We start from the raw sequence: 26,593 nt of genomic DNA on the forward strand, positions 1-26,593 counted from the left end.
GTATGCTGCCCCAGGCTCACATCTACTGAGTCTCCACCTCTAACTAAAAAAAGTTGATTAGCACACAGCACAGGACCACACAAGCTCTGGCTGCCATTCCCAACTGTTGTCTGCACAAGAAGAGTCATGCCAATTCAAATTAAATCAGTGCATGTAATTTAATGGAAGCCTGGTATACACCAGGCCAGTATAATGTCATCATACTCCCCCATGTCAAAACCAAAGTATCGAGACTCAGTTAACATAAAGTATTTTTAAGAGTGGTGAAATCCTTGCTATTAAGTGCTAATAACTGCTTCGTGTAAAGTACCTGTTACAAATGTCTGTGTAACAGACTGCTTTAATGATACACACCAATCACGGACTGCACTGACATATGGCTGCACGCTCTAGATGTTGCAGAATTAGGATTTCAGTCTGCATATAGGTATAGCAGCCACAGTAATTTGCTGAACCATCCAGGCAAAGTAAGAACTGCTTCAGTTCCTCTTTCACCTGGAAAGCTGCATTTCATTTTCTCCAAGAGCTTTTAAAACCATTTCCAAAATAAAATAGATAATAATCACTTGATCTACGAACTATGTAGATTCTGGAGAACTGCAATCCTAATTCCAAAGCACAACCTGGGAAAGATCATTTAAGGTTAGCTTACAAGTCCCTAGCACACAGAGCACTTACAGAATTTGGAAAGATTAAAACGTGTGAAGAATAAGAAAAGGTAAAACCACTAGGCTGAAATAATCCAGGAAGCTTATGGGGAAATCTACTCATCAGTTGTTTGCTCCCCAGAGTCTTACACTTTCAGTCCATTCAATCAATGAAAAGAAAAAAACAACCCTCCACTGAATATGAAAAGTGCTCTAGATTGCTTTAGAAGAACAGCATCACTTCTGAAGTAACCATAAGCGAGAACTAAAAGAGGAAGGTGACAGAAAACCATGTTTTCAACATTCAATTGAAAAATACATCAGGCTTTATAAAGATCGGTGTTATGCTTTTATGTAACAGTTCACAATATTTTCTGATTTCTGTAGTTTCAATATCTCCCAATTTACAATGTTACATCAGGCAATATTACATTTACCCTCAGTATTAATTAAGCTATTAATTTCAAGTTATTAACATTTTTTTAACATAATTGTTATCAATTAACTCTGTTAGAGGGAAAAACAACCAATAATTAGATTTCCACAGATAGCAAGATAGGGCAGAAGAACACTATTAATACAAGAAATGAGAGTTTCAGTACTGGTACATTTAACTTCAGAATTTATATTTTGCATTCAGCGTACTTCATGTTAATAAATATCTGAGACAACGTATTTTCACTGCAATATTCAAGAAAATGCTGCACTCAGAACAACGATATAAATTCATATTTAAAACACACGTGGACAGGCTGGAAAGCCTAGTTATCAGGGTGAGCTAAATGTTACATTTCACTAAAAGACGTTACAGAAATTATATTGCAAAATTACAGTTTCTAACTCTCAGATGTAACTCCTGTTTTAAAAAGGTAGGTGAGGTTTAAAGAGAAGTGAAGTACTTCCAAAATCCTTGCTGAAGTTTTTGTGAAGAAAGCACACTGCAGTTTTTGTCTCTGATATTTCCTTTCTTATAGGTGTCACACTGACAGCGCTGTCATCAGCTCCGGTGCCTTTAAACCCATTCATCCCATTCAAGCCCTGGCTGTTCCACTGATCCACGCTCAGACCCAGAAGCTCCTCCTTCCTGCCAGATGTCTTTTCTCCAGCAAGAAGCTCAGTGATACCACATACAAAAGCCCAGGCATGCTATCGGAGCAACAGAACAGGAACTAAGTTTCGAGCACTGACTTGCACCAGATCATACAGACAGAAGCACGGAATTTTCAGACTATGGAGCACAAAAATGAACTCTTTCCCCCAGAAGCTAAATCAGTGCATCTCTACGCACTCAGGCAAGGTCTTCAGCAGGGCAGACGTCTGTGATCTGCATTTTTGTTTGCTTTGTGTCATGGGAACTACACAAGGAAAGAGATATCTAACTGTATTCTCTGCTTAAATACATTTATTTACTTATCACAGGAAATACTACTGGCAGGCAGTGTTTGGCTGCTCAGCTATTCACTGAACATTGTGATCTCATGTTTTTGAATTGGCAGATCTCAGTCTCTCATACATGCTTGGAATTCATAGTTTAGATAAGGAAAAACAAGCAACCTTTTTTTTTTTTTTTTTCGTTTTAATTTACAAGTAATAAGCTACATTAAGAACCCCAATCACATCCCCCAGTTTGGTCAAACAATACATGACTGTTCCTGGTATGCTACTTTCACATAACACGGAACAAGCCCTAATTTTTTTTTTTAATCTGTTCCAGAAGAATGGAATCATTGGGTCACCACCCTTACTAAGGTGATACCCCCCTTTCCAGCCCCCACAAGCAGCCATCCCCCTTACAACACAGTCTGAAGAAGGGGGGGAGCACAAGATCCCTGATGCTACTCGGCCTCACAAGTGAGACTCCTTGCTGCTGCCAATATCAGAGGTTCTTTTGCTGCACAGCACACTCACAGCTTCACCCAACTTTATATTTGCTCATGTCAAGACAAAAGGTGAGGGACAGGTCCTGTTAGCATCTCTACCTGTGAGCACTTGTGGTGGGCTTGGCAGGATTTTCAAGCCCTACAAATACCTTGGGCAATGGCACAGGCTGCTCAGGGAGGTGGTGGAGTCACCATCCCTGGAGGTGTTCAAGAATCGTGTGGATGTGGCACTGAGGGACGTAGTTAGTGGGCATAGGTCGGTGGTTGATGATCTCAGATCTAGATGATCTCAGAGGTCTTCTCCAGTCCTAATGACTCTGATAGGTTGTTGGAATGGGCAAACAGCCTTCCTTTTGCTACAAATCAACCTGCATCCTCACCTTTGTTGTCTCTGCCACAGCAGGCAGAAGACACACTGGCTACTTGGACAACAGTCACCTCTCAGCATCACCATGTCTGGGATCCTGTCTGAGCACTGGCTGCTTGCAGGCTCCTGTCAGCCTGACCATGTGCTCACTCCGTTGTTCTGGTTTCCTGTTACTGGTGTGTTTTTTTAAGCCAGCAGTTTGCGAGGTGAGGTCCACAAGGCACTGGTGAACAGAACAGCAAGCTGATAGATTCTTTAGGTGAAAATCTGAAGCCAGCATATGGCAAACTGACTATTTTTAAGGGTGGTGAGTCATTCACTGATTTAAAATAATCAGACGTGTTAGCTCAGAAAGGCTTAGTATGTTACACCAGGCATACAATTAATGAAGATAAGTGTCATACTATACTTTATTTTGACATTTTGAGGCCAGCCACCTGACACCAAGCTTTGTAGAAGGAAACAACATTTGCATTTGTGGTTATTTATTACTAAACAACAGCATTTCTTCATATAACTCTGACATAGTTTCATCAGAAATAGCAGCATGTGCTCCACAAGCATTCAAAACCTTGCTGTTAGAAAACACAGCCAGAACGTATTAGGGAAGTGTCTAAAAGGTACAAGTGAGATCAGAACTCTAAAGAGTACATATGCACATCAGCTTCAACTACACCTACAGCTTGGAAGCAAGAAAGCAGCCACTGCAATACCAATGCAACATATCACAATACATAGAAAAAATGGAAACAAGCCACCATACAGAAGAAGTACCTGCATAGCTACAGTAACACTTGGAGCTCTACAATGGAATTATTACTTTCCAAGGAAGATAACAACACCTCCACTCCTCCAGTTGTACCTTTGCTAAGAGAGAACAATGCCAGAATAGCACTGCATTCTAACTTAGAGGCAGCTCTTTCTACCATTTATTACATGCATGAGAAGAGTAAAAAACAACTGATTTTCTCAAAGTTAGAAATAAGAGCCCTAGAACAGATAACCCAAAGCTCCCTGCTTATCCTTTATAAGCAGCCTATTCTTTCTTATTTTCCTTCTCTGTAGAAAAAAGCCCCTACAGAGCACGTGTCACACTGACTGTACAGGACTATGAAGAAACAGCACACCATGCTTCATAAGAACCTGTCCATGACATTTCAAATGGCATCAAAAGCAAAATAAAAGGGACTCCTTCCTATTTTTGTTGTTGTTGTTTAAGCTTGCTAATAAACTCACATCCATTACAATCCTGGGTCATATCCAACAGAGCCTCACTGTTATGCTCAAATGGGTGCATTATAGCTGAGGTTCACAGCTCACATCATCACAGAGCAGTTTGGGTCTAAATGGGTCCTTAATGCTTATCCAATTTCAACCCTGCCTTCCAGATGAGAAGTGGGGATAAGAATTCAATTGCTGCTGTCTTGAAGCACTAGAACCAAAACATTTACACAAATCTGCTTTATGCAGCTAACAAAATGGTCCTACCTCTCTATTTTTTATTATCTTCTCATTAAGGATGGCCAAGATACTGCATGAACTGAGGGTGGGGGATGAGCACAACGTTCTCCTGAAGGGATGCTTTCATTTGATCGGTGTGCTCGTGCCCTAACACACACAGTCAGATCTGCTCTATTACTCACGCACCTCACGCTGATATTCTCCGCCTGCCTGCCGAGACACGTTTTCAAAATAACACCACGAAGTAGCCGACAGCGTGCCGAGCACTCGACAAACGCACAACAAACTCAACGCAGACAACTTGCCCAACACGCGGAAAAACGCCGATAGCGGTAAGGGCTGCTCGGACGGGACCTCCAGGTGAAGGCGAACGGGCGGACGGCTGTCCCCAGCCCCCCACACGCCGCCCTCAGCCCGGCGGCAGCCAACGGGCCAGGTGAGCGGGAGGGGCCTGAGGCGGGCAGCCGGCCGCCGGGGCTGAGTGAGGGGTTAGGCCCCGGGTCAGCCCCTCCCCCGCCCCTTATCCCTGCCCCCCTCCCCCGTGCCAGCCCCGGAAGCGGCTCCCTCGCCCTTCACAGAGAGGCGAAGGGTCCGAGACCGGAGGCGTCCGCACTAACCGTCGGGGTCCCGCTCGCTGGCGCAGCGGCTCCGCCTCGGCCTCACGCGCGCGGCTCCGCCTCGCGCTCCATCCCGCCGCCTCCGCCGCCCGGCCCGCAAGGACGGCTGAGGAGAGGCGCGAACTCCACACCGCGCAGGCGCCGCCGCCCTCGCTCGCACCGCCGCTCGGGGCAGCGGCTCCTGCCGCTGCGCATGCGCAGGGCGCCCGGGGGCGAAAGGCGGGGTGAGGGAGGCGCTCTGCGCGCGCGCGGTGGCGCGAGAGTGAGGCGGGAAGGGGAAGGAGACTCCCGCGCGCAGAGCACTGTGGGCATTGTAGTTCTCTCGGGGACGCCTACCGAAAGCGGAGTGGGGCGGCTTCCCGCCAGCCGGACTACAACTCCCGGCGACGGGAAGAGGGGAGAGAAGAGCGACAGTGCAGCAGGCGGCGGCGCTGGGTGGAGCCGTGGCGCTTTAGTCCGTTCGCCTCGTCTCGTTTCTAACGCCCCGCAACGGCCGTGCTGGGCGCGGCAGCTGATACTGTGAGAAGCAGCGTGCTCTTGCTATTCCAGTTCCAGCGGCCTCCTGGCCGAGATAAACTCACAAAGCTGGGTCAAGTTCACAGAAACCCTCGGGGCAGACAACCCCATTTGAGCAGGTTTACAAGGAAACGTAAGCATTAGCGATGTCCGACTGAAGCCTCAGTAAGCCACAGTCCTTAGAATTTGTGACACAACCGGCGAGATACACGGCTTGTGAATACAGCAGCTGGCACAGCTCCATGGATGTTTACACCCAGCCCGTCTCGATAGCCTTGCTACTGAGTTTTACGCTGATAGCCCGGAAGCGAGCAGCCGTCATCCTCGTGTAACTGCTTTGAACTTGAATTGTCTGCTGCTCCTCTTTGCTGTTCTGTGGAGGGTGAGAAAATGGAGAAACGCTGGATGCGGCATGAGGAGACCTGTGCCAAGAAACACATCTCCATCTCCACACACATCCTGTTTACAGAGATATTCAAAAGAATTTTGTATCCCTCGTCTTTTCTGTTACGTGAAGCACCTGCGTATCTTGAATCCTTTTCAGGATTCCTAACCAACAGGGGAATTTGTTTCAGTCAGAAGCAGCCCGATTCATTCCCACAGCCTCGGACATAATCCCCGAGCTTTTGGACACATTAATACAGTGGCAGCGTGCCACCTGCTTCATTTATTCACTTGAGATTCAATGCTTCTTAGTCCCTGTCAAATGGGCTCTTTGTGCAACCTTCTGTGGTAATGTAAGAGGTCCCCCACAGGAATTTGTGCTATTCAGTAGGAAATACAAAGGGGAGGGTTGTAAACACTCCGATTAGTGTTGGAGCACAGAGATATTGTTGGAGCACAGAGATATTGTTGGAGCACAGAGATATTGTCTCCACAGCGTATTACATAACCATGCGACTTCCAACTTACCTCCTCCCTTCCAGAAGAAACAGTTTAACAGCAAGTACTTGCTGGTGTATTTAACTTAACATCACAACTAATGTCTTGGGGTTTTTCGCTGCACAAAGGCTGTATTACTTCTGGCAAAAGAAGAGAGGAAGGTTACTTCAGAAACATCCGTAGTAATTTGAGATGATTGCCTGTAAGGATCTCCACTTGAAGTGAGGTCGCCAGAGGCTCTCAGCTCTGAAGAATGAGCATTATCAAGGCTGCTGCCAACACAAGTTCACACACAATGGGCTCATCAGCTAACGAGCACAGAACGAATCTTCTCCCATTTTTGGATAAAGACAAATGAGTGATTGTGTGCAGAGCTTAGTATAACAGTTTACTGCCGTGTGAAACACATTTGGATGACTTCTGACTTCACAAAACTCACTGTGGTCTGAAGCTTACTTGAGGGAACATTCTTACCCTTCACACCCTATGTTTACTTAATTCTTACTGTTTTAAGGACAAAGTCGAGAAAAGATGGCAAGCAAAGCGGCAAGCTCTCTGCTGTACGTGACTCTCCTAAATGTGCTAAGGAGAATACTAGAATTTTAGAAAGCCTTTTTGTTAGAAAATAGGTGGGAAAAAACAGCTGTGTAAATTAGTAATTCCCTGCCATTTTCTCAAGAGATGCTGAGTTTGCCTTTTTATTAAAGATAATGACTACATTTTATGGCCGGCTGTCTAAAATAAGTGCCTCAGAAGCCATTTTAGTATCTCGGGTTCTAAGTTTGTCCATTGTTAGAAAAAATTGCTCCTTTGAACCATTAAAAATGCCAAATAATAGCAGATTAATAGGCAGAGCAAGTTCAGTATCTCATTGGCATTTGGTCTGTGTGATCGGATCTGCTGGTTCCATGATGAACTCCTTGGCAGTGAAGCACTGTGAAGTCCTTTTTGCTTATACAGTTAAAAGAGCTGTGCATACAGTGGAAACCAGAAGTATCTTCCAGCAATCAGTTCCTTTACATCACCAAAGGCCAAAGCAAGTACACTCATGTTAGCACAGAAACCATCAATCTTACTTGACTAACCACATACTTGAACTGAAAGCTGAACGTGAAATGTTGCAATGAAACACCTGTTCCTTTAAAGGTGAAGAAAAGCTGTGGCAGAACTTGAAAGAAGGGCATTCTGTTCAAAGTGAAAAATGCTCACTCAAAACCCTTGCAGGGAGGGGTGTCTACATGGGATGTACTGTTCCAGAATACAACAGAACACCTAGAAGAAATATTTTAGTTAATGTCTTCAGAAAAAAAAGTATCACTTATACATCACAAGTACCCTGCAGCAAGAGAAAAGACAACCAAAAGAGCTGCCTGATACCAAACTGAGCCTGTGGTTGGATGCCTGTAGGGGTTCAAGACTCCTTATGGAATGTACAGGAAATGCGTTTTGAGATCACAGAAGACCTACTATGGGGTTTGTAGAAGGACCAAAGGCAGAGAAAAGGCAAGATCAAAGTTAACACAGAAAAGACTTGAAACACGTTCTGAAATATTCCTAAACATACATAGCTAATGCTTTACTGATGCTTTAGCTTTAAAGGAAAGCCCAAAAATAAATTTGCAGTATCTTTTTTTGCGAAACAGAATAGGACAAAGTACGCAACCATCCAAAACAATTAGTTTTCTGTCAGAAAGTACATTTTGGCTATTGAGAAGATTCTATTTTATTAATTTATACAAAGAAAAAACTTAAAAGGAAACTACAGTTTTAGTTTTGGAAGAACAGTGTTGAAGAGTTAATTCTCTGTATTATTCCAGCTGTTTAAATTAGTAACTTTTATAACTATGTTTCCTGGTAACATTTGCCCTGAGAAAATCATGAGAACAAAAAACACATGAAACAGTAATGTCTTTTTATTAAAATACCTCTCAAAACACTCATCATAATAAAATACATTTGCTGTTACTGTATGACATTGGCATACAGGCAACGCTTACAGCAAACTCTAGACAGCATCAAGAATTACAAAGTTAAGGCAAGCCCCAGAAAGCGTGCATCCTTGCTACCTACTCTCAGGCCATTACACAGACAAGTGTATTTACATTTTTATGCTGTTCCCCAGGCTTGTTTCAGGCGAGTCCTCTCCACCCGTGCTGCTCCTCTGACTTGACCTCCCATTGAAATTCTAGTGACATCAATGTTGTCACAGATGGAGAACAGCAGGCACCTAACCAGAAACATCAGGCCCATCTTCCACTCTCAAAAGATTCAGTGCTTCAAATCATTTAACACTGCAAGATCTTAACTGTGCTAGTGAGCTGTAGGAATGCTTACTGCCCACTTCCTATCTTGGTGAAGAACAATGCATCATCCTCCAACCAGAAGCAGTCACGGCTACTTTTAACAAACTCTCCCCCTCCACTCATTTTAAGAAAGCCAAGAAAAAGATAATATGAATCATCAAATATTCAAAGATCAGCTCCTTCATTGAAAGCAAAGGTTTTCTGTTCAAATCCATGATTTATCACTTAATTGCAAGTTTAAAGTATGCAGGTACTTCATTATCTACTAGCTCAAAACAATAAACACCTTTCAAGTATTTCTTTACAGCTGAGAAAAGAGATTGAAGAAAGTAACATTATTTCACGACAGTATATTTAATATATATGTTTATTTTGTCTTGTTGAAAGAGCTGTATAATGAGAGAAAATAAAAAAGCATTCAGGCAACCTTTTCAAGAAAATATATTTAAAACGACTGCTTTCATTTGTACATGGTACAGATATTCAGGTGTGACTAGAAAACAGTTTAATCCCTCTAGACAGAGGGCAGTGAGAGAAACATGAATAGGCAAATTCTTTTGTGTGTGTGTGCATACAGATATATGCATATATGCATAAAAAAGTCAAGGCACTAAAAAACACATCATTATAAATACCAAAAGCTGATCATTAACTACTCATACACTTCATTTTTGCACTTAGTACCATTATCAATGGAGTCTTAGTTGGGGCATAAAATTGCCACACAACCGTCAACATGCTCAAATTCTTTCTTAGAAAAATGGACAGTGTCCTATGCTCAGAACATCCGATTTTTGCCTCTGGGGGCACATCTTCCCTTCCTTGGTGATGACATCTCATGGGAAAACAAAAGTAAGACTTATGGTTTGGAATAAATATTCATAGCAAACTGCTAAATGTGAACGCATCTGCGGCCAACTGTTCAGCTGATAACCCTGTAGCACTTGCTAGTTCGTGCTGTTTTGTTTTCTCATTTATTCGTTATATTCAAAATAAAATGCCACCTTCCCTTTACTGCACTGAATGTTCAAAGATTAAGTGACCCTAGAGAACAGTGCAAAGGGGAGGAGATGCAACTGCACCTAACAGCCTTGCTTTGGTCTCTCAGAGAAGACTGAAAAGATTTTTTCAGTTGCTAATGTATCTAAGAGAACATGGCAAATAAAACTGGTAAGGGAAGCGTCCCACTCAGCATTTTGTAGGGCAGCCCTTCTAAGAAGTCAGGATTTTATCCATGACGGCCCATGATTTAGACTTGAAGCATTAATTATTCTTTCTCCCCAGATAACATTTTCACAATAGAAGGCTAAGCTCAGAAACTAGAGGGCAATAAAGTTAAAAACAAACAAACAAACAAACCAGGAAGACCAGGCACCTCAAGAACTCTCTCCCTGCAACTCAGTATACATTTATTTATTTGTTGAACTTGAATGGTGAGAAACTCATTACCGTATTCTTAAGTTTTTCCTACTCTAAATACAAGATATTGCATTATATTCTGAAAACCAATATAGTCAATAGTATCAAATCAAAAGAAAACAATCAGAACAGCAAGGATGAGCACGGCTGTACCATTTGAGCAGAAGAAAAAGAAAACATAATGTTGAAAATTCTACAAGTTAGCCTTGCTTGCACGGATTTAAAAAAACAAGTTTCAAATTTTATACATCTTCTTTCAACCAGCTCCATTTAATTGCAACCATTAGGCACTCCACCGAAATGCAGGATTTCCAATCCGCTTCTCTCTAACTGAGAGGGATTACTTTGGCCTCCATGTTAGCGTATTACAATTTTTCTGCTTCAAAACATACAGTTCATACATTTTACAGTTTTACTGCCATAGTCGATGCACTCTGGCCCGATACACTCACAGCAGGCGTTGTGAAACCATCGGTATTTGGATGCTCCCATGGACTCGCAAGAGATCTTGCACTGATGTATTGACATGCAGTCATCAAAATACACCACAGTACACATGTGTTCTAAACCAAGAGGGGGAAAATGGTTTAAAAGGTCTTAAAGTATCTAAAAGGTTACTTGAAAATTAATTACACATGCAGCTATTGAAATGGGAGTTCAAATCATTAAGACCATGAGGCATAAGGAAAAAAAAGTGATAGAGAAGCAGAAAAGAGACAGAGACCCTATGTGAGAGCTATCAACTTTCAGTTTTTACTCTCTGCTCCCCCTCTGGATGATTTGTTTTTTTTTTAAATTAAATTGTGTCTTTTTTTTTTTGTCCTCCGCAAAGTCATGAGGGATACTTTATGAAGTGTAACGATGGGCTATGCCAAAATAACATGCAGGTGTCCTCTGAAGGTACGCAGCCTTAGCATTAAGATACCACTACTGCAGTTGCTAGCAGTTATTACACGTGATCAAGAAAAACAACACTTTTAGATCAGTTATTTTAAAAACTTATTTAAGCATAAACATTTTCTTCTCATCCCCAACAGTATTCTTCGACCACATTAAAACCACATGTTGCTAGAGCTACAAGATCCCATTTTCCTCAACATGAGAACAGCACAGCATGCTTTTAGTTATTATTTTAAGCAACACCAGTTTTACTACTAAGATTAAGAAATCCTTTCTGCCTTTTGCCTAAGCATCATCTTTGTTGTTCTAACCACCACGCAATTACTTGAAACACCATGAAGTTTGGCACTATAACCCCAAACTGGAGCTGAGGCATTCACCACATCTATAAAATTTAAACATCCCTCCCCTGCCTACTTCTAATTCCCCAAGCTGATAGATCCCACCATCTTTTTTCTCTGCCAACTGAGTGATTACACCGTGGTTTGTCCTCTACAGGATCTCTGCACCACATCTGCCCCCAGCGTAACTTGGCACGCTGTGGGTGAAAGCACAACTGAAAGCTGCCTACAAACATGAACACCTCACTAACACACATCAGACAGATTTGTGAGCTGCAAATGTCAAGAGGCTTTCTAGCCTATTCCTGCTCAAATTGCACGGATCCAGAAGAAACGTACTGACCTACATTCCAAGGAGGATTAGAAAAATGTAATCCAAACATAGATGGTAAGTCAGACAGTTTATTTTTCATTTTTTAAATGATTATGGAGATATGGAGAAGGATGAGTAACCAAAGGACTTGGAGCAGTGCAATTGTTAACCACAACATTTATTCAGTCTCTTGTATGTAAGCCTTGTGCTAAAGTCAGCGCAACCCCTCTCTTCAAAATACGGGTACCTCACAGATTAGCAACCTCAGCAGCACACAGTTCTCTTGGCAAGTTCTTAAGGTGAAGGCCAGAGATGAGCTGAGGCCAGCAAAGGGCTCCATCACACTACAGGACATCAGATCTACGCATTCAGTTTCCCCAGTACCAACAGTAGATGGTCTTTGTGCTGTCCAAGCTGCAGGACAAATGGCAAGGGATAGCACAATGTATGAGAAAGCACAATGCAGCTGCTAGCTTTTCCACAGATGCTTCCTTCTTCTTGACAGCTGGAAACTCTGCCTATCCTGTGTAAGAATTAAAATCTGTCAAAACGCTGATGAAGGAAACCTGATAACTGCCAAATTATTTTACTGCTGCCTGAACAATTGCAAGATAGTCACAGGACATGCTGCCAGCTCACTGAACACAAGGCAGTATTCTTTGTTCAGGCTCTGGGCTGACATACACTTCTTGTAGACACCACATACAATGCAAAAGGCATTAAGGATCTCGAGGAGGAAGTGCAGATCCAACACCAAGGCATTTTTCTGCTTCCAGGAAAGCTATGCTGTGAGTAACGCTGCAGTCATCTAAGAAATCTTGGAGTACCTGAAGTACTGCTGAGAATGTCAACAACACATGCAGTGGTTGTGCAAGTCCTGTCCCACTCTTGGCACTTCTGTTTCTCTAACACTTCAAAATAAAGCCTAAGGCCCAGTAAGCATAGAAAGTTCTCACAGAACAAAACCTCCACCTGAAATCTACCAAATATCCACAGCTTCACTAAGAATGCTTTCTTTACAGGTGGGAGGGGAAAAAAGCAAAACAGGAACACACATTCTATGGTAGCACACAGAAAGAGTGACCTCCCTAATATGCACCTAAAGGGCTCAGTTAAAGCAAAAATGTGGTAGGGAGATGGTACTGGCAGCGACTGCTGCATCCACCAAAGCACACAGGTAAGAATCCTCCCAGGGGCCACACAGAACTGTGGGGGTTGTGAGGGAGCTCTGGAAATCAACCTGCTGCATGTTCCCTACAATTGGCTGCAGAGGAAAGAATCCAGGTGGATTTTGTATCAGGTCCCTTGTTCTACGAGCCTGGTCCTATCCACTGAGTCTCACCCTTCAAATATTTATAAGCACTGATCAGACCCCCCTCCTACCCCAGTCTTCTACTTTCCAAACCAAGTCTCTCAGCCTTTTCTCATCAGGAGATGCTCCAGGCATGATTGATCATCTTTGTCTGACAGACTCTTTCTAGAAGTTCCCTGTCTTTCTCTTCCCAAGGAGACCAGAACTGGACACAGTAGTCTAAATGTGGACTCACCAGGGCAAAGCAGAAGGGAAGGATCATCTCCCTTGACCTGCTGGCCACGCTCTTCTGATGCAACCCAGGATCCAGCTGGCCTTCTTGGCCACAAGGGCACACTTCTGTCTCACAGTATTCAGCAACTCTGTCCTGCTTCAGAGAATTTGCAAGCAGTTGGTAACCTTTTGGCACCAGCAACAAAAAGCTGGGATTGCCAGAAAGGAGCATACACACACCCTCTAGTCCCAGGATGCCCAGACAGCCCCATGTTTGTGCCTCCCTATCTTCTCACAGTAGCCATTCAGGTGTCAGCTGCAAGCACAGGACTGCCTCTGTCCCAAAACAAGCAATCTTTCTGGATCTTTGTCTACCAGAGATGCTGAGATGTCCTTCTACAGAAGTGAACACTTCTGTGAGTGGGAAGGAGGTCAGTGGATCTGCACTCCTAAGACCATAATCCTGGTAGAAGCAGGTGAGAGCAGTGAGGCCTTGTGATACTGGTCCAGGAAATCAACCTCTCAGCACTAAAGTGGGGACAGAAGCAAGATCTCAGCCATATTAAGGTAGCAGCAACAACCAACTGGACCATTAATCTTGACAGACCAGAGAAGGAAGTTTATTTTCACGTGCACATGGAAGCCAAAAGTTGGTCCTAGATGGCCAATCCAGAAATGCTACAAAATGGGGAAGACAGCTTGTACACACCAGGCCAGAGCTAGCGGTACACCTGGCTGGTTCCCAGTAGCACTTGTAAGAAACTAGAGGACACACGTAATGTGCAGAAGAGTAAACTACCAAACACATTTGGAAGTTTTCTCATTCAGAGGCATGCCAGCTAAACTGGTTCTTTCTTTATCGCGCACCTTGTTCACCACATGCTAACCTTGTCCTTCGCTCAGTAGGGTCAGTGTTTCTACACAGATAAAGAATTTTGGAAAGCAGGAAAATTGCTCTCTCATCAAGCACTAAATCCCTCTTTATGGGCTACAAAAAGAGTCACAAAGGAAAAAAAAAACCAAAACCATCCTACAGGCTCAGTAGGGATCTGGGAAAGTATTTAAATTGTTTCACAAATGTAATTGCCCAGACAATGCTGACTCCCTCAGTGCAGATAAAAGGATGCTACTTGCTGCATTAACAGCTTTCATTAGCATTTTGCCTGTTTTCACACAGAAAGGACTATCAAATACAGATGGGATAGGAAGGAGAGAGAGCAGTGGGGGACTGACAGCTACACAGCTCTTTTCAGAACATTAATTTTTCTCCTTCTCCCCACAATTCATAACACATGAAGGTTGTGTGGGAGAAACAACAATGCAGAATCAAATTTAAATTCAGATGACTAGAAGAAACAGGCTCGTATTTCTGTCAGACTTTGCAACAATACTCTTGGTGCTTCAAGTGAGATCTGTATCGGTACTTGAAGAATTTGGCAAATCCAGGAAGAGAAAACAGCTCTGTTGTAAGTGAAGGAAAAACGCTTATCTGGAAGAGGAAGGAACCTTCCTAGTTAATTACAAATCCCATGTGCTACCTTGAAAATTAAAGGTGCTATGTAAGGTAAGTTGCCTGCTTGTCTGTTTCATGGTAGAAGAGAAGGTAACCGTCTGCCTGGCAGCCAGTTTGGTGTTAGTCAGAAGTTATTGGGGGAAAAAAAAAAAAGGCATTTTTTAAAAATGTGTTCCTAGCATACCTACAGAAATAGGTGCCCTTGACTGGACTGCTAGATCTTCACTACCTGGCCAGCACTCAGTGGAAGCGTAAGCGCAGAGCTGACACCATCCATTGTGTCACTGAGCGGTTTAAGTCAGAATCCCTCAGCTACAACACAGATTTTGTTTCATCAGCTGCCAAAAGATTATCCACTTCCCCCCTGTCTCTCTTGCCAACATCCTGTCATCATCTGCAGCACTTAAGCTTATTTATACATTTGAACTTGCAGTTCAGAGCTCTGAGGGTATCAGCTAAAAACAAAGCAAAAAAATAAGAATAAAGTACAAATGTAACTCTAGGTTAATAATCACTGCAAGTAGCAAAAGTCACTTGAAGCAGCTGCTCAAACACCAGAAACCACCGATACAAAGAGCTCGATCCAGCAGCTCGATGTGCTTTGGCCACTAGAGTGTTAGAAGACCGCTCTAATGCACTAAGACAATAATAATTCAAGGTCTGGTGGCTGCAGTAAGCAGCGGCAGGACAGGAATGTTTTATGTCTCTCTGCATTCCACTTCCACACTAACTGGCGGCCTGGCTCCGTCCCACTGTCAGGCACAAGGCCCTCAGGTTCCTGGGGCCAGTGCTGCTTTTCCTGGCACCCACCCAGGGCTGTACATAGCAAGTCTGGCACCCTAGACGGCTTCACATTGATCTGTGCATGGACACGCGTTGAAATGAAAATCAGAACTGTGTTACAGGATGTGGCAAGAGGTCTTTATAAGCAGAGCCTATCCAAATTTTGGCAAGTAATCTGCAGGACAGTACGCAGCCTACTGTCCCCTCACCAAAATCTACATCTCATTACCCCCTCTCCCTTTCCAGGCAACAAAAGAAACGGCTGCTGCCGGCACATCACGATGAAGTGAAGCACGCTGCGTGTGCCCATGCTGGCTAGTCTCTTTGGCTCTTCACCTCCTACCCCTCCACTTTCCAGTTATTGCTTCCTCAGTAAATTCACCCAAAACCTTTTAGAAACATTGCCACCGCATGGGTCACACAACATCCAACACAAGAGTTGCAGCTCCCCACGTGCCCTTACTTTCACCATAATCAACACCAACTGACCGAGGCCAGAGGTCAGTTTTTTCTTTCCACTTATTTTTCTCACGGATCAATTCACTGGAGTTTTTATAAGAAAATCTTAACATGATGTTCTGCAAAATCAGATCTCAATCTACTTTGTGGCCAAGAAAAGACCAATAGCCAATGATTACAAGAAAAGCTTTGACATTTATTTCTCTTCTGAGTACCTACTGAAACCCAAAATCCAGTGGCATTTGGTAAGTATTTCCAAATATAACTGTTATTTTTGGAATGCCATCATTCCAATGAAAGCCCTCTCAGCTTAAATCTCTGATACGACCTTAGCAAATGAAACAAAGGAGACCTTTGACTAAGAAAAAATTGTAGCTATGTATTTGTGTTGTTATACTCAGAACTCCTCCACACCCTCGAGATGCAATTCCAATTCCAAGTTTAATCCAAAGCTATCATTAGCCCATCCTGTTGGCATGGTAGTAAAGGACTGCCAGGGAACAGCAAGTCCGGCTGCAGTACCTAAGTACAGTGGGATATATTCAAGGTTGTTCCAAGCATATGTTTTTCTTCCAAGTATAATTTACGTCTTTAAATACTTTAGTATTATTTGCACACATGGCTTTTTGTGGCTTGCCATTTAACATGGCTTTCTGCATCACTCTCATGATGGTAAGCAAGCGTTTTATTAATGTCAAAGACACATGAATGAAATGTTTTCTGCCCATCTGGTTTCCCAGTTCTGGAATTAATATTTTTTTCTAGTGTGCCTTAACCAAAGGAAGTCAGAAAAATTGCCATTACAGTTCCATGTAATCAATAGCAGCCCTACTCAGTAACAATACTAGGTCAAAAGTTCAAGATGAGATGGAAAAGCAGCGTGTCCATCAATTAGGGAATCTTGCTTTGATAAGACAAAAGAACCATCACAACAACAGCAAATGTGGTTACCAATACTTAAAGCGAGCGTTGGGAAGGAAGCGAAGCATTAATCACACTACAGTAAAACAAATCAGATGCTCTTTTCCCCTTTTAATCAGCTACTTTACTAAGAACTACTTATGAGATTCTTTCAAGGCTTTGAAATGATTTGCACAGAAAAGTATTTCAGGTTTAGTATGGAAATTGAGAAGCAAAGAGAATGTTTCTTAACCCACTGCTGTCACTACACCAAACTTCTCATCTTTTACCCTGCCACTCAGCCAAAAAAACAAAAAAACAAAAAAACACAACTCTAAACTCAAGGTGGAAAAAAATATATACATAAATAAAATAAAGGCAATAAGTTCCTACGCTGTTTTGTCATGCTCAGAAGTAGACTGAACTTCTCCCCCATTTTTATACACAAAAAGAAGAGGGTAGCAGAGACAAGCACAGAAGATGCACTGAGAAAGCTGCACTGAAAAAGCTGCTGGAAGAGACCAGAAGAGACGCAAGGAATTCAGACACTGTATTTATTACCTTTGTCACTAGAGTAAGGTGCGTGGATGTTGTTGCTTGGAACGGAAACGTTCTGATGCTGTGGCTGGTTCACTGTTTCTAAAAAGGAAACTAAGTTCTCGTGATGCGACAATTCTTCTGCAACAGGGAAGGAAACAATATTCCAGTTCAGCTGAGTATCCCCTTCTGTGAGCGCTCGGAAAAGCGAAGGAATTGGTTCATGCAACTCCTCCACAGTGCTCTTGGATGTTGGAGGTGTGTCGCTGTAATTGCGAGGGTTGCACATACCTGCAAAGGAATGAGAAGCTAAGTTATACAAAAATCCTTTCTTCCTGGAATCTGTGGGTGTATATACATACATACAGAACCCTTCTGCTGATATAATTCCCTCTTAACTCTTTAACTCACAACTCAATAGCAGAAGTGCCACCAAAACCAGCAGTGCTAATTTTCAATAGTGGCAGGTTTCAGATCTCTGCAGAATTCCACAAAACACATCTGCAACTCGTGAGCTCCAAGCAAAACGGAAAACCTCTTTTTCACTTCCCTTTCTATGCTATAGCATTACACTTCAGAACACACAGTTCAGCTCAAGGTTTGTTTCCCCTGGGAAATGTGACAAAGCGCAGCATGACCGACACTGGCATGAATTCGGAATGGGAGCCTACAACTGAACAAAGATAGTATCTCGACAAGTCCTGAGCTTTGTGAAACTTTTGATCACAATTCAAGTATTTGATCTCATCTGCTTCAGCAGTGCATAAGATCTTACCAGGCACCTGCCAAAGGTGCAAAGATCAGCACCAGGAGAGAGCAAGAGTCTGCTGTCTTTACCTGCTTAGACACGGCTGAGATGAACCGAGATTTTCTGCTTAGTTGGAGAGTCATTGCAGACAAAAACACTTATTTCCACATTACCCCTTACACATCTTTTTCAGTATCTCCTGGGGAATCTTTTTTGAAATCTGTTGTCCTCTACTGTAATCCTCTTTGCCTCTTTGTTTCCGTAATATGCCATGCAGGTGCCAGATTTTCATTAAACATTTAAATGCAACCATTTATTAACTGCGATTACCTTCTTTTAATCAAAACATTGAAACCTCCAAGACTGAAAGCAAAAGTTACACATGCATAGGTATTTAGAACCAGAAGCCATAAAATGCTATCAGAAGTCACCTGGCAAGAGACAGAGAAATTGATTTTCCTGATGCACATCTGGATATAATTTTGGGTAGTTTTACAGTTACACTTTTAGACAGCTACAGCTGCAAAGCAAATCAATCCTCTTCTTCCAAAGCAATACGAAGCACGTATGTTTGAAGTCCACCTGCCCTACACACTCAGCAAACATCTCCTGCCATGTTGATGCATTAAGCCTCCAGTTTCAGAAATCATATTTAGCTATGACTTTATAGAAAAACACAACCTCTTCAAAGTAAGTGCTGAACAGTAGAAGTAACTCCTGACTTCAGAGCAGACATGACCTGAAGGACAGCACAACCCATCTGCTTTCATGTTAGATTTGATCAGTTTAGAGATTCAGCTATCAGAATGACAGTGAAATCTCCCACTCCAAATCTACATTAATGAGAAATTATTTCAGAATAGGACGACGCCATACAGCCAAGGTCTGAAGCACCTGCAGAACCACCAGTACTGGGAAACTGAAACTAAAACCTGCTAACTGCTTTACTGGATAGCACTGAGGGAAGCAGCAACAGAACAGGGAATCATGTTCAGATTTAGAAAATAAACTATGTAGACTTTTTTCTTTATAATCACAGTAGCTAGGTTCTTCTTCCTATAGAATATCTGTGCACAAAACCCTGCTTTCTGAACCAGACAGCACTTCTGAAAAAGCCAAGTAGCCTGCTCTCCTGTTCCCTACCCCTCTGACTGAGTAAGTCTACAATACAATTCAGTACTGCATTAAAAAAAGCAAGAACACATGGGAAGGGCAAAGGGAACGGGGGGGAAATATACACAAATCTATTTCGCTCTTCAGTGAGTCCATTAAAGTATTCCAGCTCAAATAGAAAAATTAAACTATAACACCTCTTTCAAAATAGCCAGCACAGGGAGATGGGCTGAAAATCCTTTTTGCCATTGGGAAGAATCTCATGTGCACCCAAGTGTTCCGCTCCACTCCTTATTTACTGAAGGACAGACAAGCAAAGGTAAGCTGCTGAGAACCAAGCAAGAAGCAAGTTGTCAGAAAGCATATTCACATCATGATGGAATGTGAGAAGCAATGAAATGCAGTGAAAAGGAGCACTCTGAAGCACTCATCCTCAGGAACTCAGAGAAGAATCGACCAGCCAGAAGCTGTGAGAAGGTACAGTGATCAACATGCCTCCTATTTATGGGAACCAGATGGATCTGTATGGCAGTGGAGGGCCCAGCAACCCCAGGATGATGAATCTTTCAAAACATTTATAACATGAGAAGGAACAAGAACATATCCATCCTTCTGCAGAGGCACCATTCACTAACAGAAATCTTGGCACTGTGAGCATGATCTGTTGGTAATAATGCTGTCCTTGTTAGGGCTGTCATCTCATCTTACAGAAAGAATTTGTATACCTTCTTCTCACGCTCCTGAAACAGATCTTTTTGCAAATAAAAGAGTGATGAAAAACATGGACTGTGCGTAATTACAACTAGTCCCAAGGACTCATGGGGGAACTCACATCTCCAATTGCCCCTACGTGGAATCCAACCCCATAATGAAGGTGCTGTGTAGTTTCATTGAGATGACAATTGAAAAAGAAGTCCACAAACAGATAGCAAAATTGCTGTGTAGTGATGTTGACATCACCCAAGCAAAATTTGGACTGCTACTGTGTACCTCATAAAGCAGATGCAGCCTTCTGGCATGTTGGTCCCCACTGGCATGTTCCACTGCATGCTAACTCATGCAGTACCCATAGAACAAGTTGCAAGATAATGAAATAACAGATTTTGTCCTCGTGCTTAACTTCTGCAGTAGGGCTGCGACTTGAACACACGGCAGGGAGAAGTTTCTATAAATAAAAAGAAATCCCCAACAATTGCAAACTTACCAACACAGTCACAGCACTCATCCCAAAGCGTGCCAAGGCAGAGCATGCACTCCTTGCAGCAGGAACAGTTCCCTTCCCCTGGGCGGCACTGACACAGCTCCTGAAAACAACATGAACGTGTTACACCCAGCAATCCCAGACATGAAATGCCAGCAGGGCACAGCAATTCTTCCTCTGGCCACAACTCAAGTTAGGGTTTTAAAAACAGCTTTCTACGCTAATCAAGTGAGAAAACAGTAAAAGAGTTCTAGCCAAAGAACCAAGCTGAATTTACAAATGGATCTTTTCAGACTGTTTTGTTTTTTAGGCTGAAATTCTGAACGCAAATCTGAAGTTTGCTAACAAGCGTTCAAAAGAGAAAAAGTCCTATTCATGGTAAAGCTTTGTTCACCTACGTGTTCCCTGAATACTTTTCCCACTGCAAAACCAAATTCAAAGAAGGACGTTTCTTTTTGTATAAATAGTGCAGATGAGGTATAATTCAGCTAAAAAAAGGAAGCTCAGAAGATGTGCAGTGCCTACCATCACACCTATTTGTGGATCTTGAAATGAATGTATTTGGTTTAGCCATTGGAACACACTTATTTTGCACATCTCTGAATGCTTGCTACACATTGCTCTCTGTTTATCGTATTAGTAGCTGTATGTGGGTATATATATATTTATCTGAAGTCCAGCTGATTCATTTCTGCTCTTAATCTATCCCCAGAATAAAACCCTGGATACTTCAAAATTGTAGTCTCTTGAAAGTAAAATGGTACACATACACTCTTTTCTCTAACTGCGATTAAGACAGAAAACAAAGATAACACTTTCTGCTTCCTGCTTCCTAAATCTGAGGACTGGTTTGTTTGGCAGTCCTCCTGAAGCCGTACAGTTGAGGATCCTGAAGCATGGGAACAGCCTGCACGTACAAAGGAAATCTAAAAACCAGGTGGCCCCCCTCCCTGCAGCTCACAGACACGTAGGAGCAGCTCCAAAGGACCTCAGCTCCCAGATGGCAGCCTGCAGGCGTGGCTCGTGTCCTGGTCCTCAATGCATCTGGGAGAGAGAACCCAGAGCCACGTCCCTCTTTCAGGGGACTGACACAGAACCAACCCCAAAATCCACCACAGATGGGCCCCTCTGTACTAATGCACTTCATCAATCCATCATTCTTCCATTTGCTTTGTCCCAGATTAAGAATTAAAAGCCTTCTTGAAGCCAGCAAAAAAAGCCACACAATCCAGAAACTATTGTGTTTCGCACAGCGCTGAGATGCTGCCATTGCCTGCATAACTTAATGTAAATTGTTTGCACTTCTGAGTGGCTGAGCATCAGCCTCCTCCTCTCCACATGCATTTCTGCCATACACAGTAAGTCTTGAATTTTTATTTACAAACTGGAAACCTACCAAGATTTTCAACTTTTTCACTCTCAAAGTTTACTCGTGTCACCTATTACTATGCTGCTTCCAAGTGAAGGATGAAAAACAGGCCCGTCACTGAGAAATACAAAGTTTTCCACAAGAGGAGACACCACAAACTTAGAAAGATGACTTATGTGAATGAATGACGCATTTCTAAAATATTTATCTTTCTGTTCAATAAACAGATTGTGTCACACTTGAGGAGTAAAAGCCTGAATAAAACGATTTTTAAAAGCAACCAAGAGTACAGCACTGCTGCGTTGGCCACTGAGCTCAATTGGGATGTATTCACATTAAACATATCCTACACATTTGCTCTTCAACAGTAAAACTGGGCAGACAACTTCACACCTATTAAAGACATTGCAACACCAACAAGCCGGTATGTGGGTGGAGGCTACTCTCCATAAAATATTAAATGCAATGTATGAATCAAAGCCAGAAAACTCACTAAATTTGAGTTATTTCAACTTTACAGCCTGCATTATGCAGTCTAAGAGTATTCTCACAGAATTAAAAATAATCTTAACTTTTGCACTTGCAATACAAAAATAATATAACAGAATGGCTGATTGGAAGGGAGCCCACCCAGTCCCATCCCGTGCTGTGGGCAGGGCTGCCACCCAGCAGCTCAGCTGCCCAGGGCCCCATCCAACGTGGCCTTGAGCACCTCCAGGGATGGGGCACCACAGCTTCTCTGGGCAGCTGTGCCAGCGCCTCACTGCACTCTGAGCAAGTGTGTGTCTGTATTCTTAGTGCCTATATGCACGAGGACTATCTAGGGATCTCATCACTATACCTACCAGTATTTTAACAAGTTTATTTTTATACGCAAGGCTTAGGAACATTTTAAATTTTTTTCTTTTTCTTTTTTTCTTTTTAACTTGGAGAAAGAAGATGGAAGAAAGAGAAATCACGTTGGTCTTATGCACAGCTCTTCAGCCCCTCCTCCCCAGGGCTGTCCCTGCAGGGCAGTAATCGTATGTTTTTCCATCCATGCGTTTGCATGTCCACTGTTTCCTTAACCACACTCAAGTTCCTACTGACTCACCCAGACCGGACACTTGTGCAGGATACATCTCCTTAAAAGAATGCTTCCATGGGACGTGGGTGAAGTGAAGCAGAAAGAGAAATGCTCCCTGTTGATAGCTGGGGGTGGCAAGGCGTCAGTGGAAGAAAATATTACTCATAAGTGAGTCTGGCAGCTGCCCAGGCTGAACTACTGAAGGTGCACCAGTATTCTGCTAGGCAAGAAATGAGCCTCCCTCGTCTAAAAATACAGCATTAAGTAGGAAGCAGACAAGTTTGTACAATAAAGGTATTTCTGCTTCAGAGAGCAAATAAAGCCTTTTACAAGGAATTTAACAACTCCATTTTTTCAAAACTTTCTTGAACTGACAGAGACTGTTTTCTCAGCGTGGCGAGAAACAGGACCTGAAGGCATTGGCAACCTCTCTGCAAACTGGAGGAGGGAATGAAAGAAAATAGCTCATGTTTTTTTCCTAGAACAGTTTAATAACAGCAAATCTCCTGGAAGCAAACCAGACGGGATTATTTTGCTAACCCGACCACATTACATTCTACAGCTACAAAACACACACTAGCAGAAATTTTTGAATACGCAAACCTTGAAGTTAAAATGTGAGAGCTATTTCATATCGCTGGCCAAAAAAAGTCTTGTAAACACTTGAAAGCTCGGAAGCTCGTGCCCAAGTTTAACAGGAAGAGAAGATAAACCTTCAGCAGGCATCACCAATGGCGGCATAAATGATGTAAGTCATGGTGTCCCCACTCAGTGTTCTCATCTTCTCTGTGCATGGGAACTCCAAAGCAGAAGAAATGCTGGAGAAGAGGTGCCAGGCACCACTAAGGCCACCAGCCTACCCAAGGAGTGGGGCAACAGCACTGCAGGGGCTCAAGGACGAGCTGTGCCCAAAGCCAGGGAGGGAGTTGAGCTCATGGCCCCTCTCTGCTTCTGCTCCTGGGTCTCACCCAGAGCTCCTCCAAAACTGCAGGAGCCACCAAGTTTCTGCAAGGGTGAAGCCAAAAAAGGAGAGGTTCCTCAAGCTATTTGCTTATGGAAAAAACATGACATCCCAGCACAGAGGCACCAGAAGAGCTACAGCCATTAAGACCTAAGAGGAAAGCGTGCAAGTTGTTGGTCTCACACTCTGTCCTGGATTTAACAGAATAAATATTTATGTAGGGACCACCCTCGAGCTGAGCAGCTCCTAAGGAGTGGCAGTAATGACTGTACTGAAGCTGGCACAAATATTTGTATTAACCGTATGATTTTTGAGAGCCCCACTGCTCCCACAGATGCAGATGGCCAACACTACGTCTTGCCAGCTCCCCAGTAACCTCAGAGCCACACTGATTTGGCTTCAAGCCACAAAGCACACTAAACTAGAGTGGTTATAGAAACAGGATAGGGAACTGCACGATGAGATAGTCCAGAAAACTTAGTCTTACCAAAGTACTTTTAATTCCGATTTCTCCAGAGTGGTTTAGAGGGAAACAAGAACACTCAGACATACCCTATTGCACACAACCCAAGAAGTATGACATACTTCAGAGAGCACTGCAATGCTTCTGCTGCAACAACACTTGAACATTTAAGAAGAAAGAAGGAAAAAGCCAAGATGAGAGATAGCAACAGCTTGGTCATAGCTTCAGGAGCCTTCCCATCTGCCTTCTGATCCATCTGCCTCCATCAGTCATTGACCTGTGACCACGCATGACCCCAACACTAAGGGGTAGTGTCTCAAAGAGCAACGTGCGGTCCTGATTTGAGAGAAATGCTTTAAGAGGGTGTCCCACATCACTGATATAAAGCAAGAGAGCACATCCCTAGGGCTGTGCTGCTAGGAAGATGCCAATGCCCAAGCAAAACACAGCATTATCACTGAAAACCAGTGCCACAGTCACTGGAAAGGTAAGTCAAAAGCCTTTCTCTCTCTCCCTCATTTAACAACTCTGTAGAGAATGGCTGAGAAGCAGCACTGTTTTCAATTATTTTTTCCATTTAAAGTAATGGCAGCGCAGGAAGTCAGAAGGATATTTACTAGCATTTGTGTTCTCTGCTTTTCCAATTCCAACCTGCAAAGAAGCAGTAGGAAGCTGGAGCTGACCACAGGAAGGTTCCTTTTTTCCAATGTGGTGTCAGAAAGCGTGCTCAGGTCACTGCCCATCAATTACTAATCAGTAGGCAATGGAACTGCTCACAATTCCTCTAAAAGGACCTCTCGCTCTGCTCCCAACCACTGCTGGAAGAGCAGCTGGGGCTCAGCCACTCCTTCAGCCCTACGGACAGCACGCAGTGAGCCAAAAGCAGCAGCTGGGCTCAAGCTGAACATCCACTGTTCACAAGCACAACTCAAGAGCCCGTTTTAGGCAAACTCACACACTTTAAGAGCTTGCTCATCCCCATTAGTAGCCAGAGGTACTTCAGGGTTGTGAGGCACATTGGAGCTACACCAGCATTTGTTCTCTCAGGGGGCTTTCAGCCATTTTCAGCTTTACAACCCTCTGTCACAAGGAGTGCCATTCAAGGAGATGCTCAAGGCCAGATTGGATGGAGCCCCAGGCAGCCGAGCTGGTGGGAGACAGCCCTGCCCATGGCACGGGGTGGGACTGGGTGGGCTTTAATTTCCAACCAACACCATCTGTGATTCCATGATAAAACGGCCTTAATTTGTATCACTGGGTCTTCCCAAGGGACAGCTTCTGAACTTAAAGACAAGCACAGGCAGCTCTACCTGGATGAGGCACTTGCTGACATCGCTGGCGCACAGTGCCTTGTTGCAGCCCACTGAGGAGCGGGCCCACACCACCAGCAGCAGCAGCAGCAGCAGGGATGTACTCAGCGCTGCACACGGTGACCTCATTGTTCCAGCGGTTTGCAGACGGAGCTCAACCAGCACTAAAACCATTTTTGACCACCGGGAAAAAAAGAGAAAAAAAAAAAATCAAACATTAAAGAGGCACGATAACAAAACCGACTGCTCCTCCTCTGCCGGCAAACTTCTCCGTTTGAAACTTCTCTGCTGTTGCGCTCACGCGTTAAAATCGCACTGCATTTCAGGTGAACGAGGTCAGGTTCGTAACATCAGATCTGACGGCCTATGAGCAGCGACAAATAAAACGCAGCAGCGAAGCCCTAACCGCGAAGGCATCGTCCGGGCAGACACCTAGAGCCATCGCACAGAAACGAAGCTGCTACATCAGCGTCGATTCATTAAAGCGAAGCTCCCGGGGGCTCCGAGCGGCGCATTCTACAGGAGCGACGCCGCGAGGGCTCAGACCGGCAGGAGCGGAGAGCGCGGGTCCGCAGGAGGTTCTCCGCCGCCCGCGCGTGCCTCCGAACCCGGGCCGAGGGCCGGAGCCCGGCACACAGCCCACGTTTGGGCAGAGCTCGCGGCGAGCCCGCATTGTTCTCACGGGAGGGAAAGGCAGACGGGCACGGGATGGCCGCCGCGCAGCACCCGGCGCCGCCGCCCCCGCCCCCCCGCCGTCGGCACCCCCGGGCCTCAGGTGAGGCCCGCAGCCCGATGGGGAAGCACGCGCGAGCCGCCCGGCCCCGGCCCCTCCATCAGGGAGCGCCCCGCCGCGCCGCCCGGCTCCGGGGCACCCGCGGGGCCCTGCGCCGCCCCTCCCGGCCTCCTCCGGCGGGCAGCGGAACGCTCCTCACAAAGCCGCCGCCTCCCCGCCGGCTCCATCCTCCGGCGCCGCGCCTCCGCCCCTCGCCCCCCTCACCG

General features: G+C 44.1%; 2 protein-coding genes across 2 annotated transcripts in view; both read right to left on the reverse strand.

The window, feature by feature from the left end:
- The window catches only part of RALBP1 (ralA binding protein 1), a 31,450-nt gene extending 26,400 nt beyond the window's left edge, over positions 1–5,050 (reverse strand). The window contains exon 1 of the mRNA XM_042869201.1: positions 4,973–5,050. The gene's annotated coding sequence lies outside the window, so the exon portion shown is untranslated. The remainder of the gene's footprint in view (positions 1–4,972) is intronic.
- A 3,218-nt stretch (positions 5,051–8,268) lies between these two features.
- TWSG1 (twisted gastrulation BMP signaling modulator 1) lies at positions 8,269–26,076 on the reverse strand. Its single transcript, XM_042869899.1, has 4 exons — positions 25,595–26,076; positions 20,429–20,528; positions 17,388–17,654; positions 8,269–10,655 (listed from the first exon to the last, which is right to left on the reverse strand). Exons 1-4 carry the CDS (start codon positions 25,766–25,768, stop codon positions 10,474–10,476), a joined length of 723 nt encoding a protein of 240 aa, XP_042725833.1. The 5' UTR covers positions 25,769–26,076; the 3' UTR covers positions 8,269–10,473.
- Between the last annotated feature and the right edge of the window lie 517 nt (positions 26,077–26,593).

This window comes from Lagopus leucura, unplaced genomic scaffold, assembly GCF_019238085.1.
Source record: "Lagopus leucura isolate 7727_CA_CO unplaced genomic scaffold, USGS_WTPT01 Super-Scaffold_100002, whole genome shotgun sequence".
In the NCBI taxonomy this organism is placed as follows: Eukaryota; Metazoa; Chordata; class Aves; order Galliformes; family Phasianidae; genus Lagopus; species Lagopus leucura.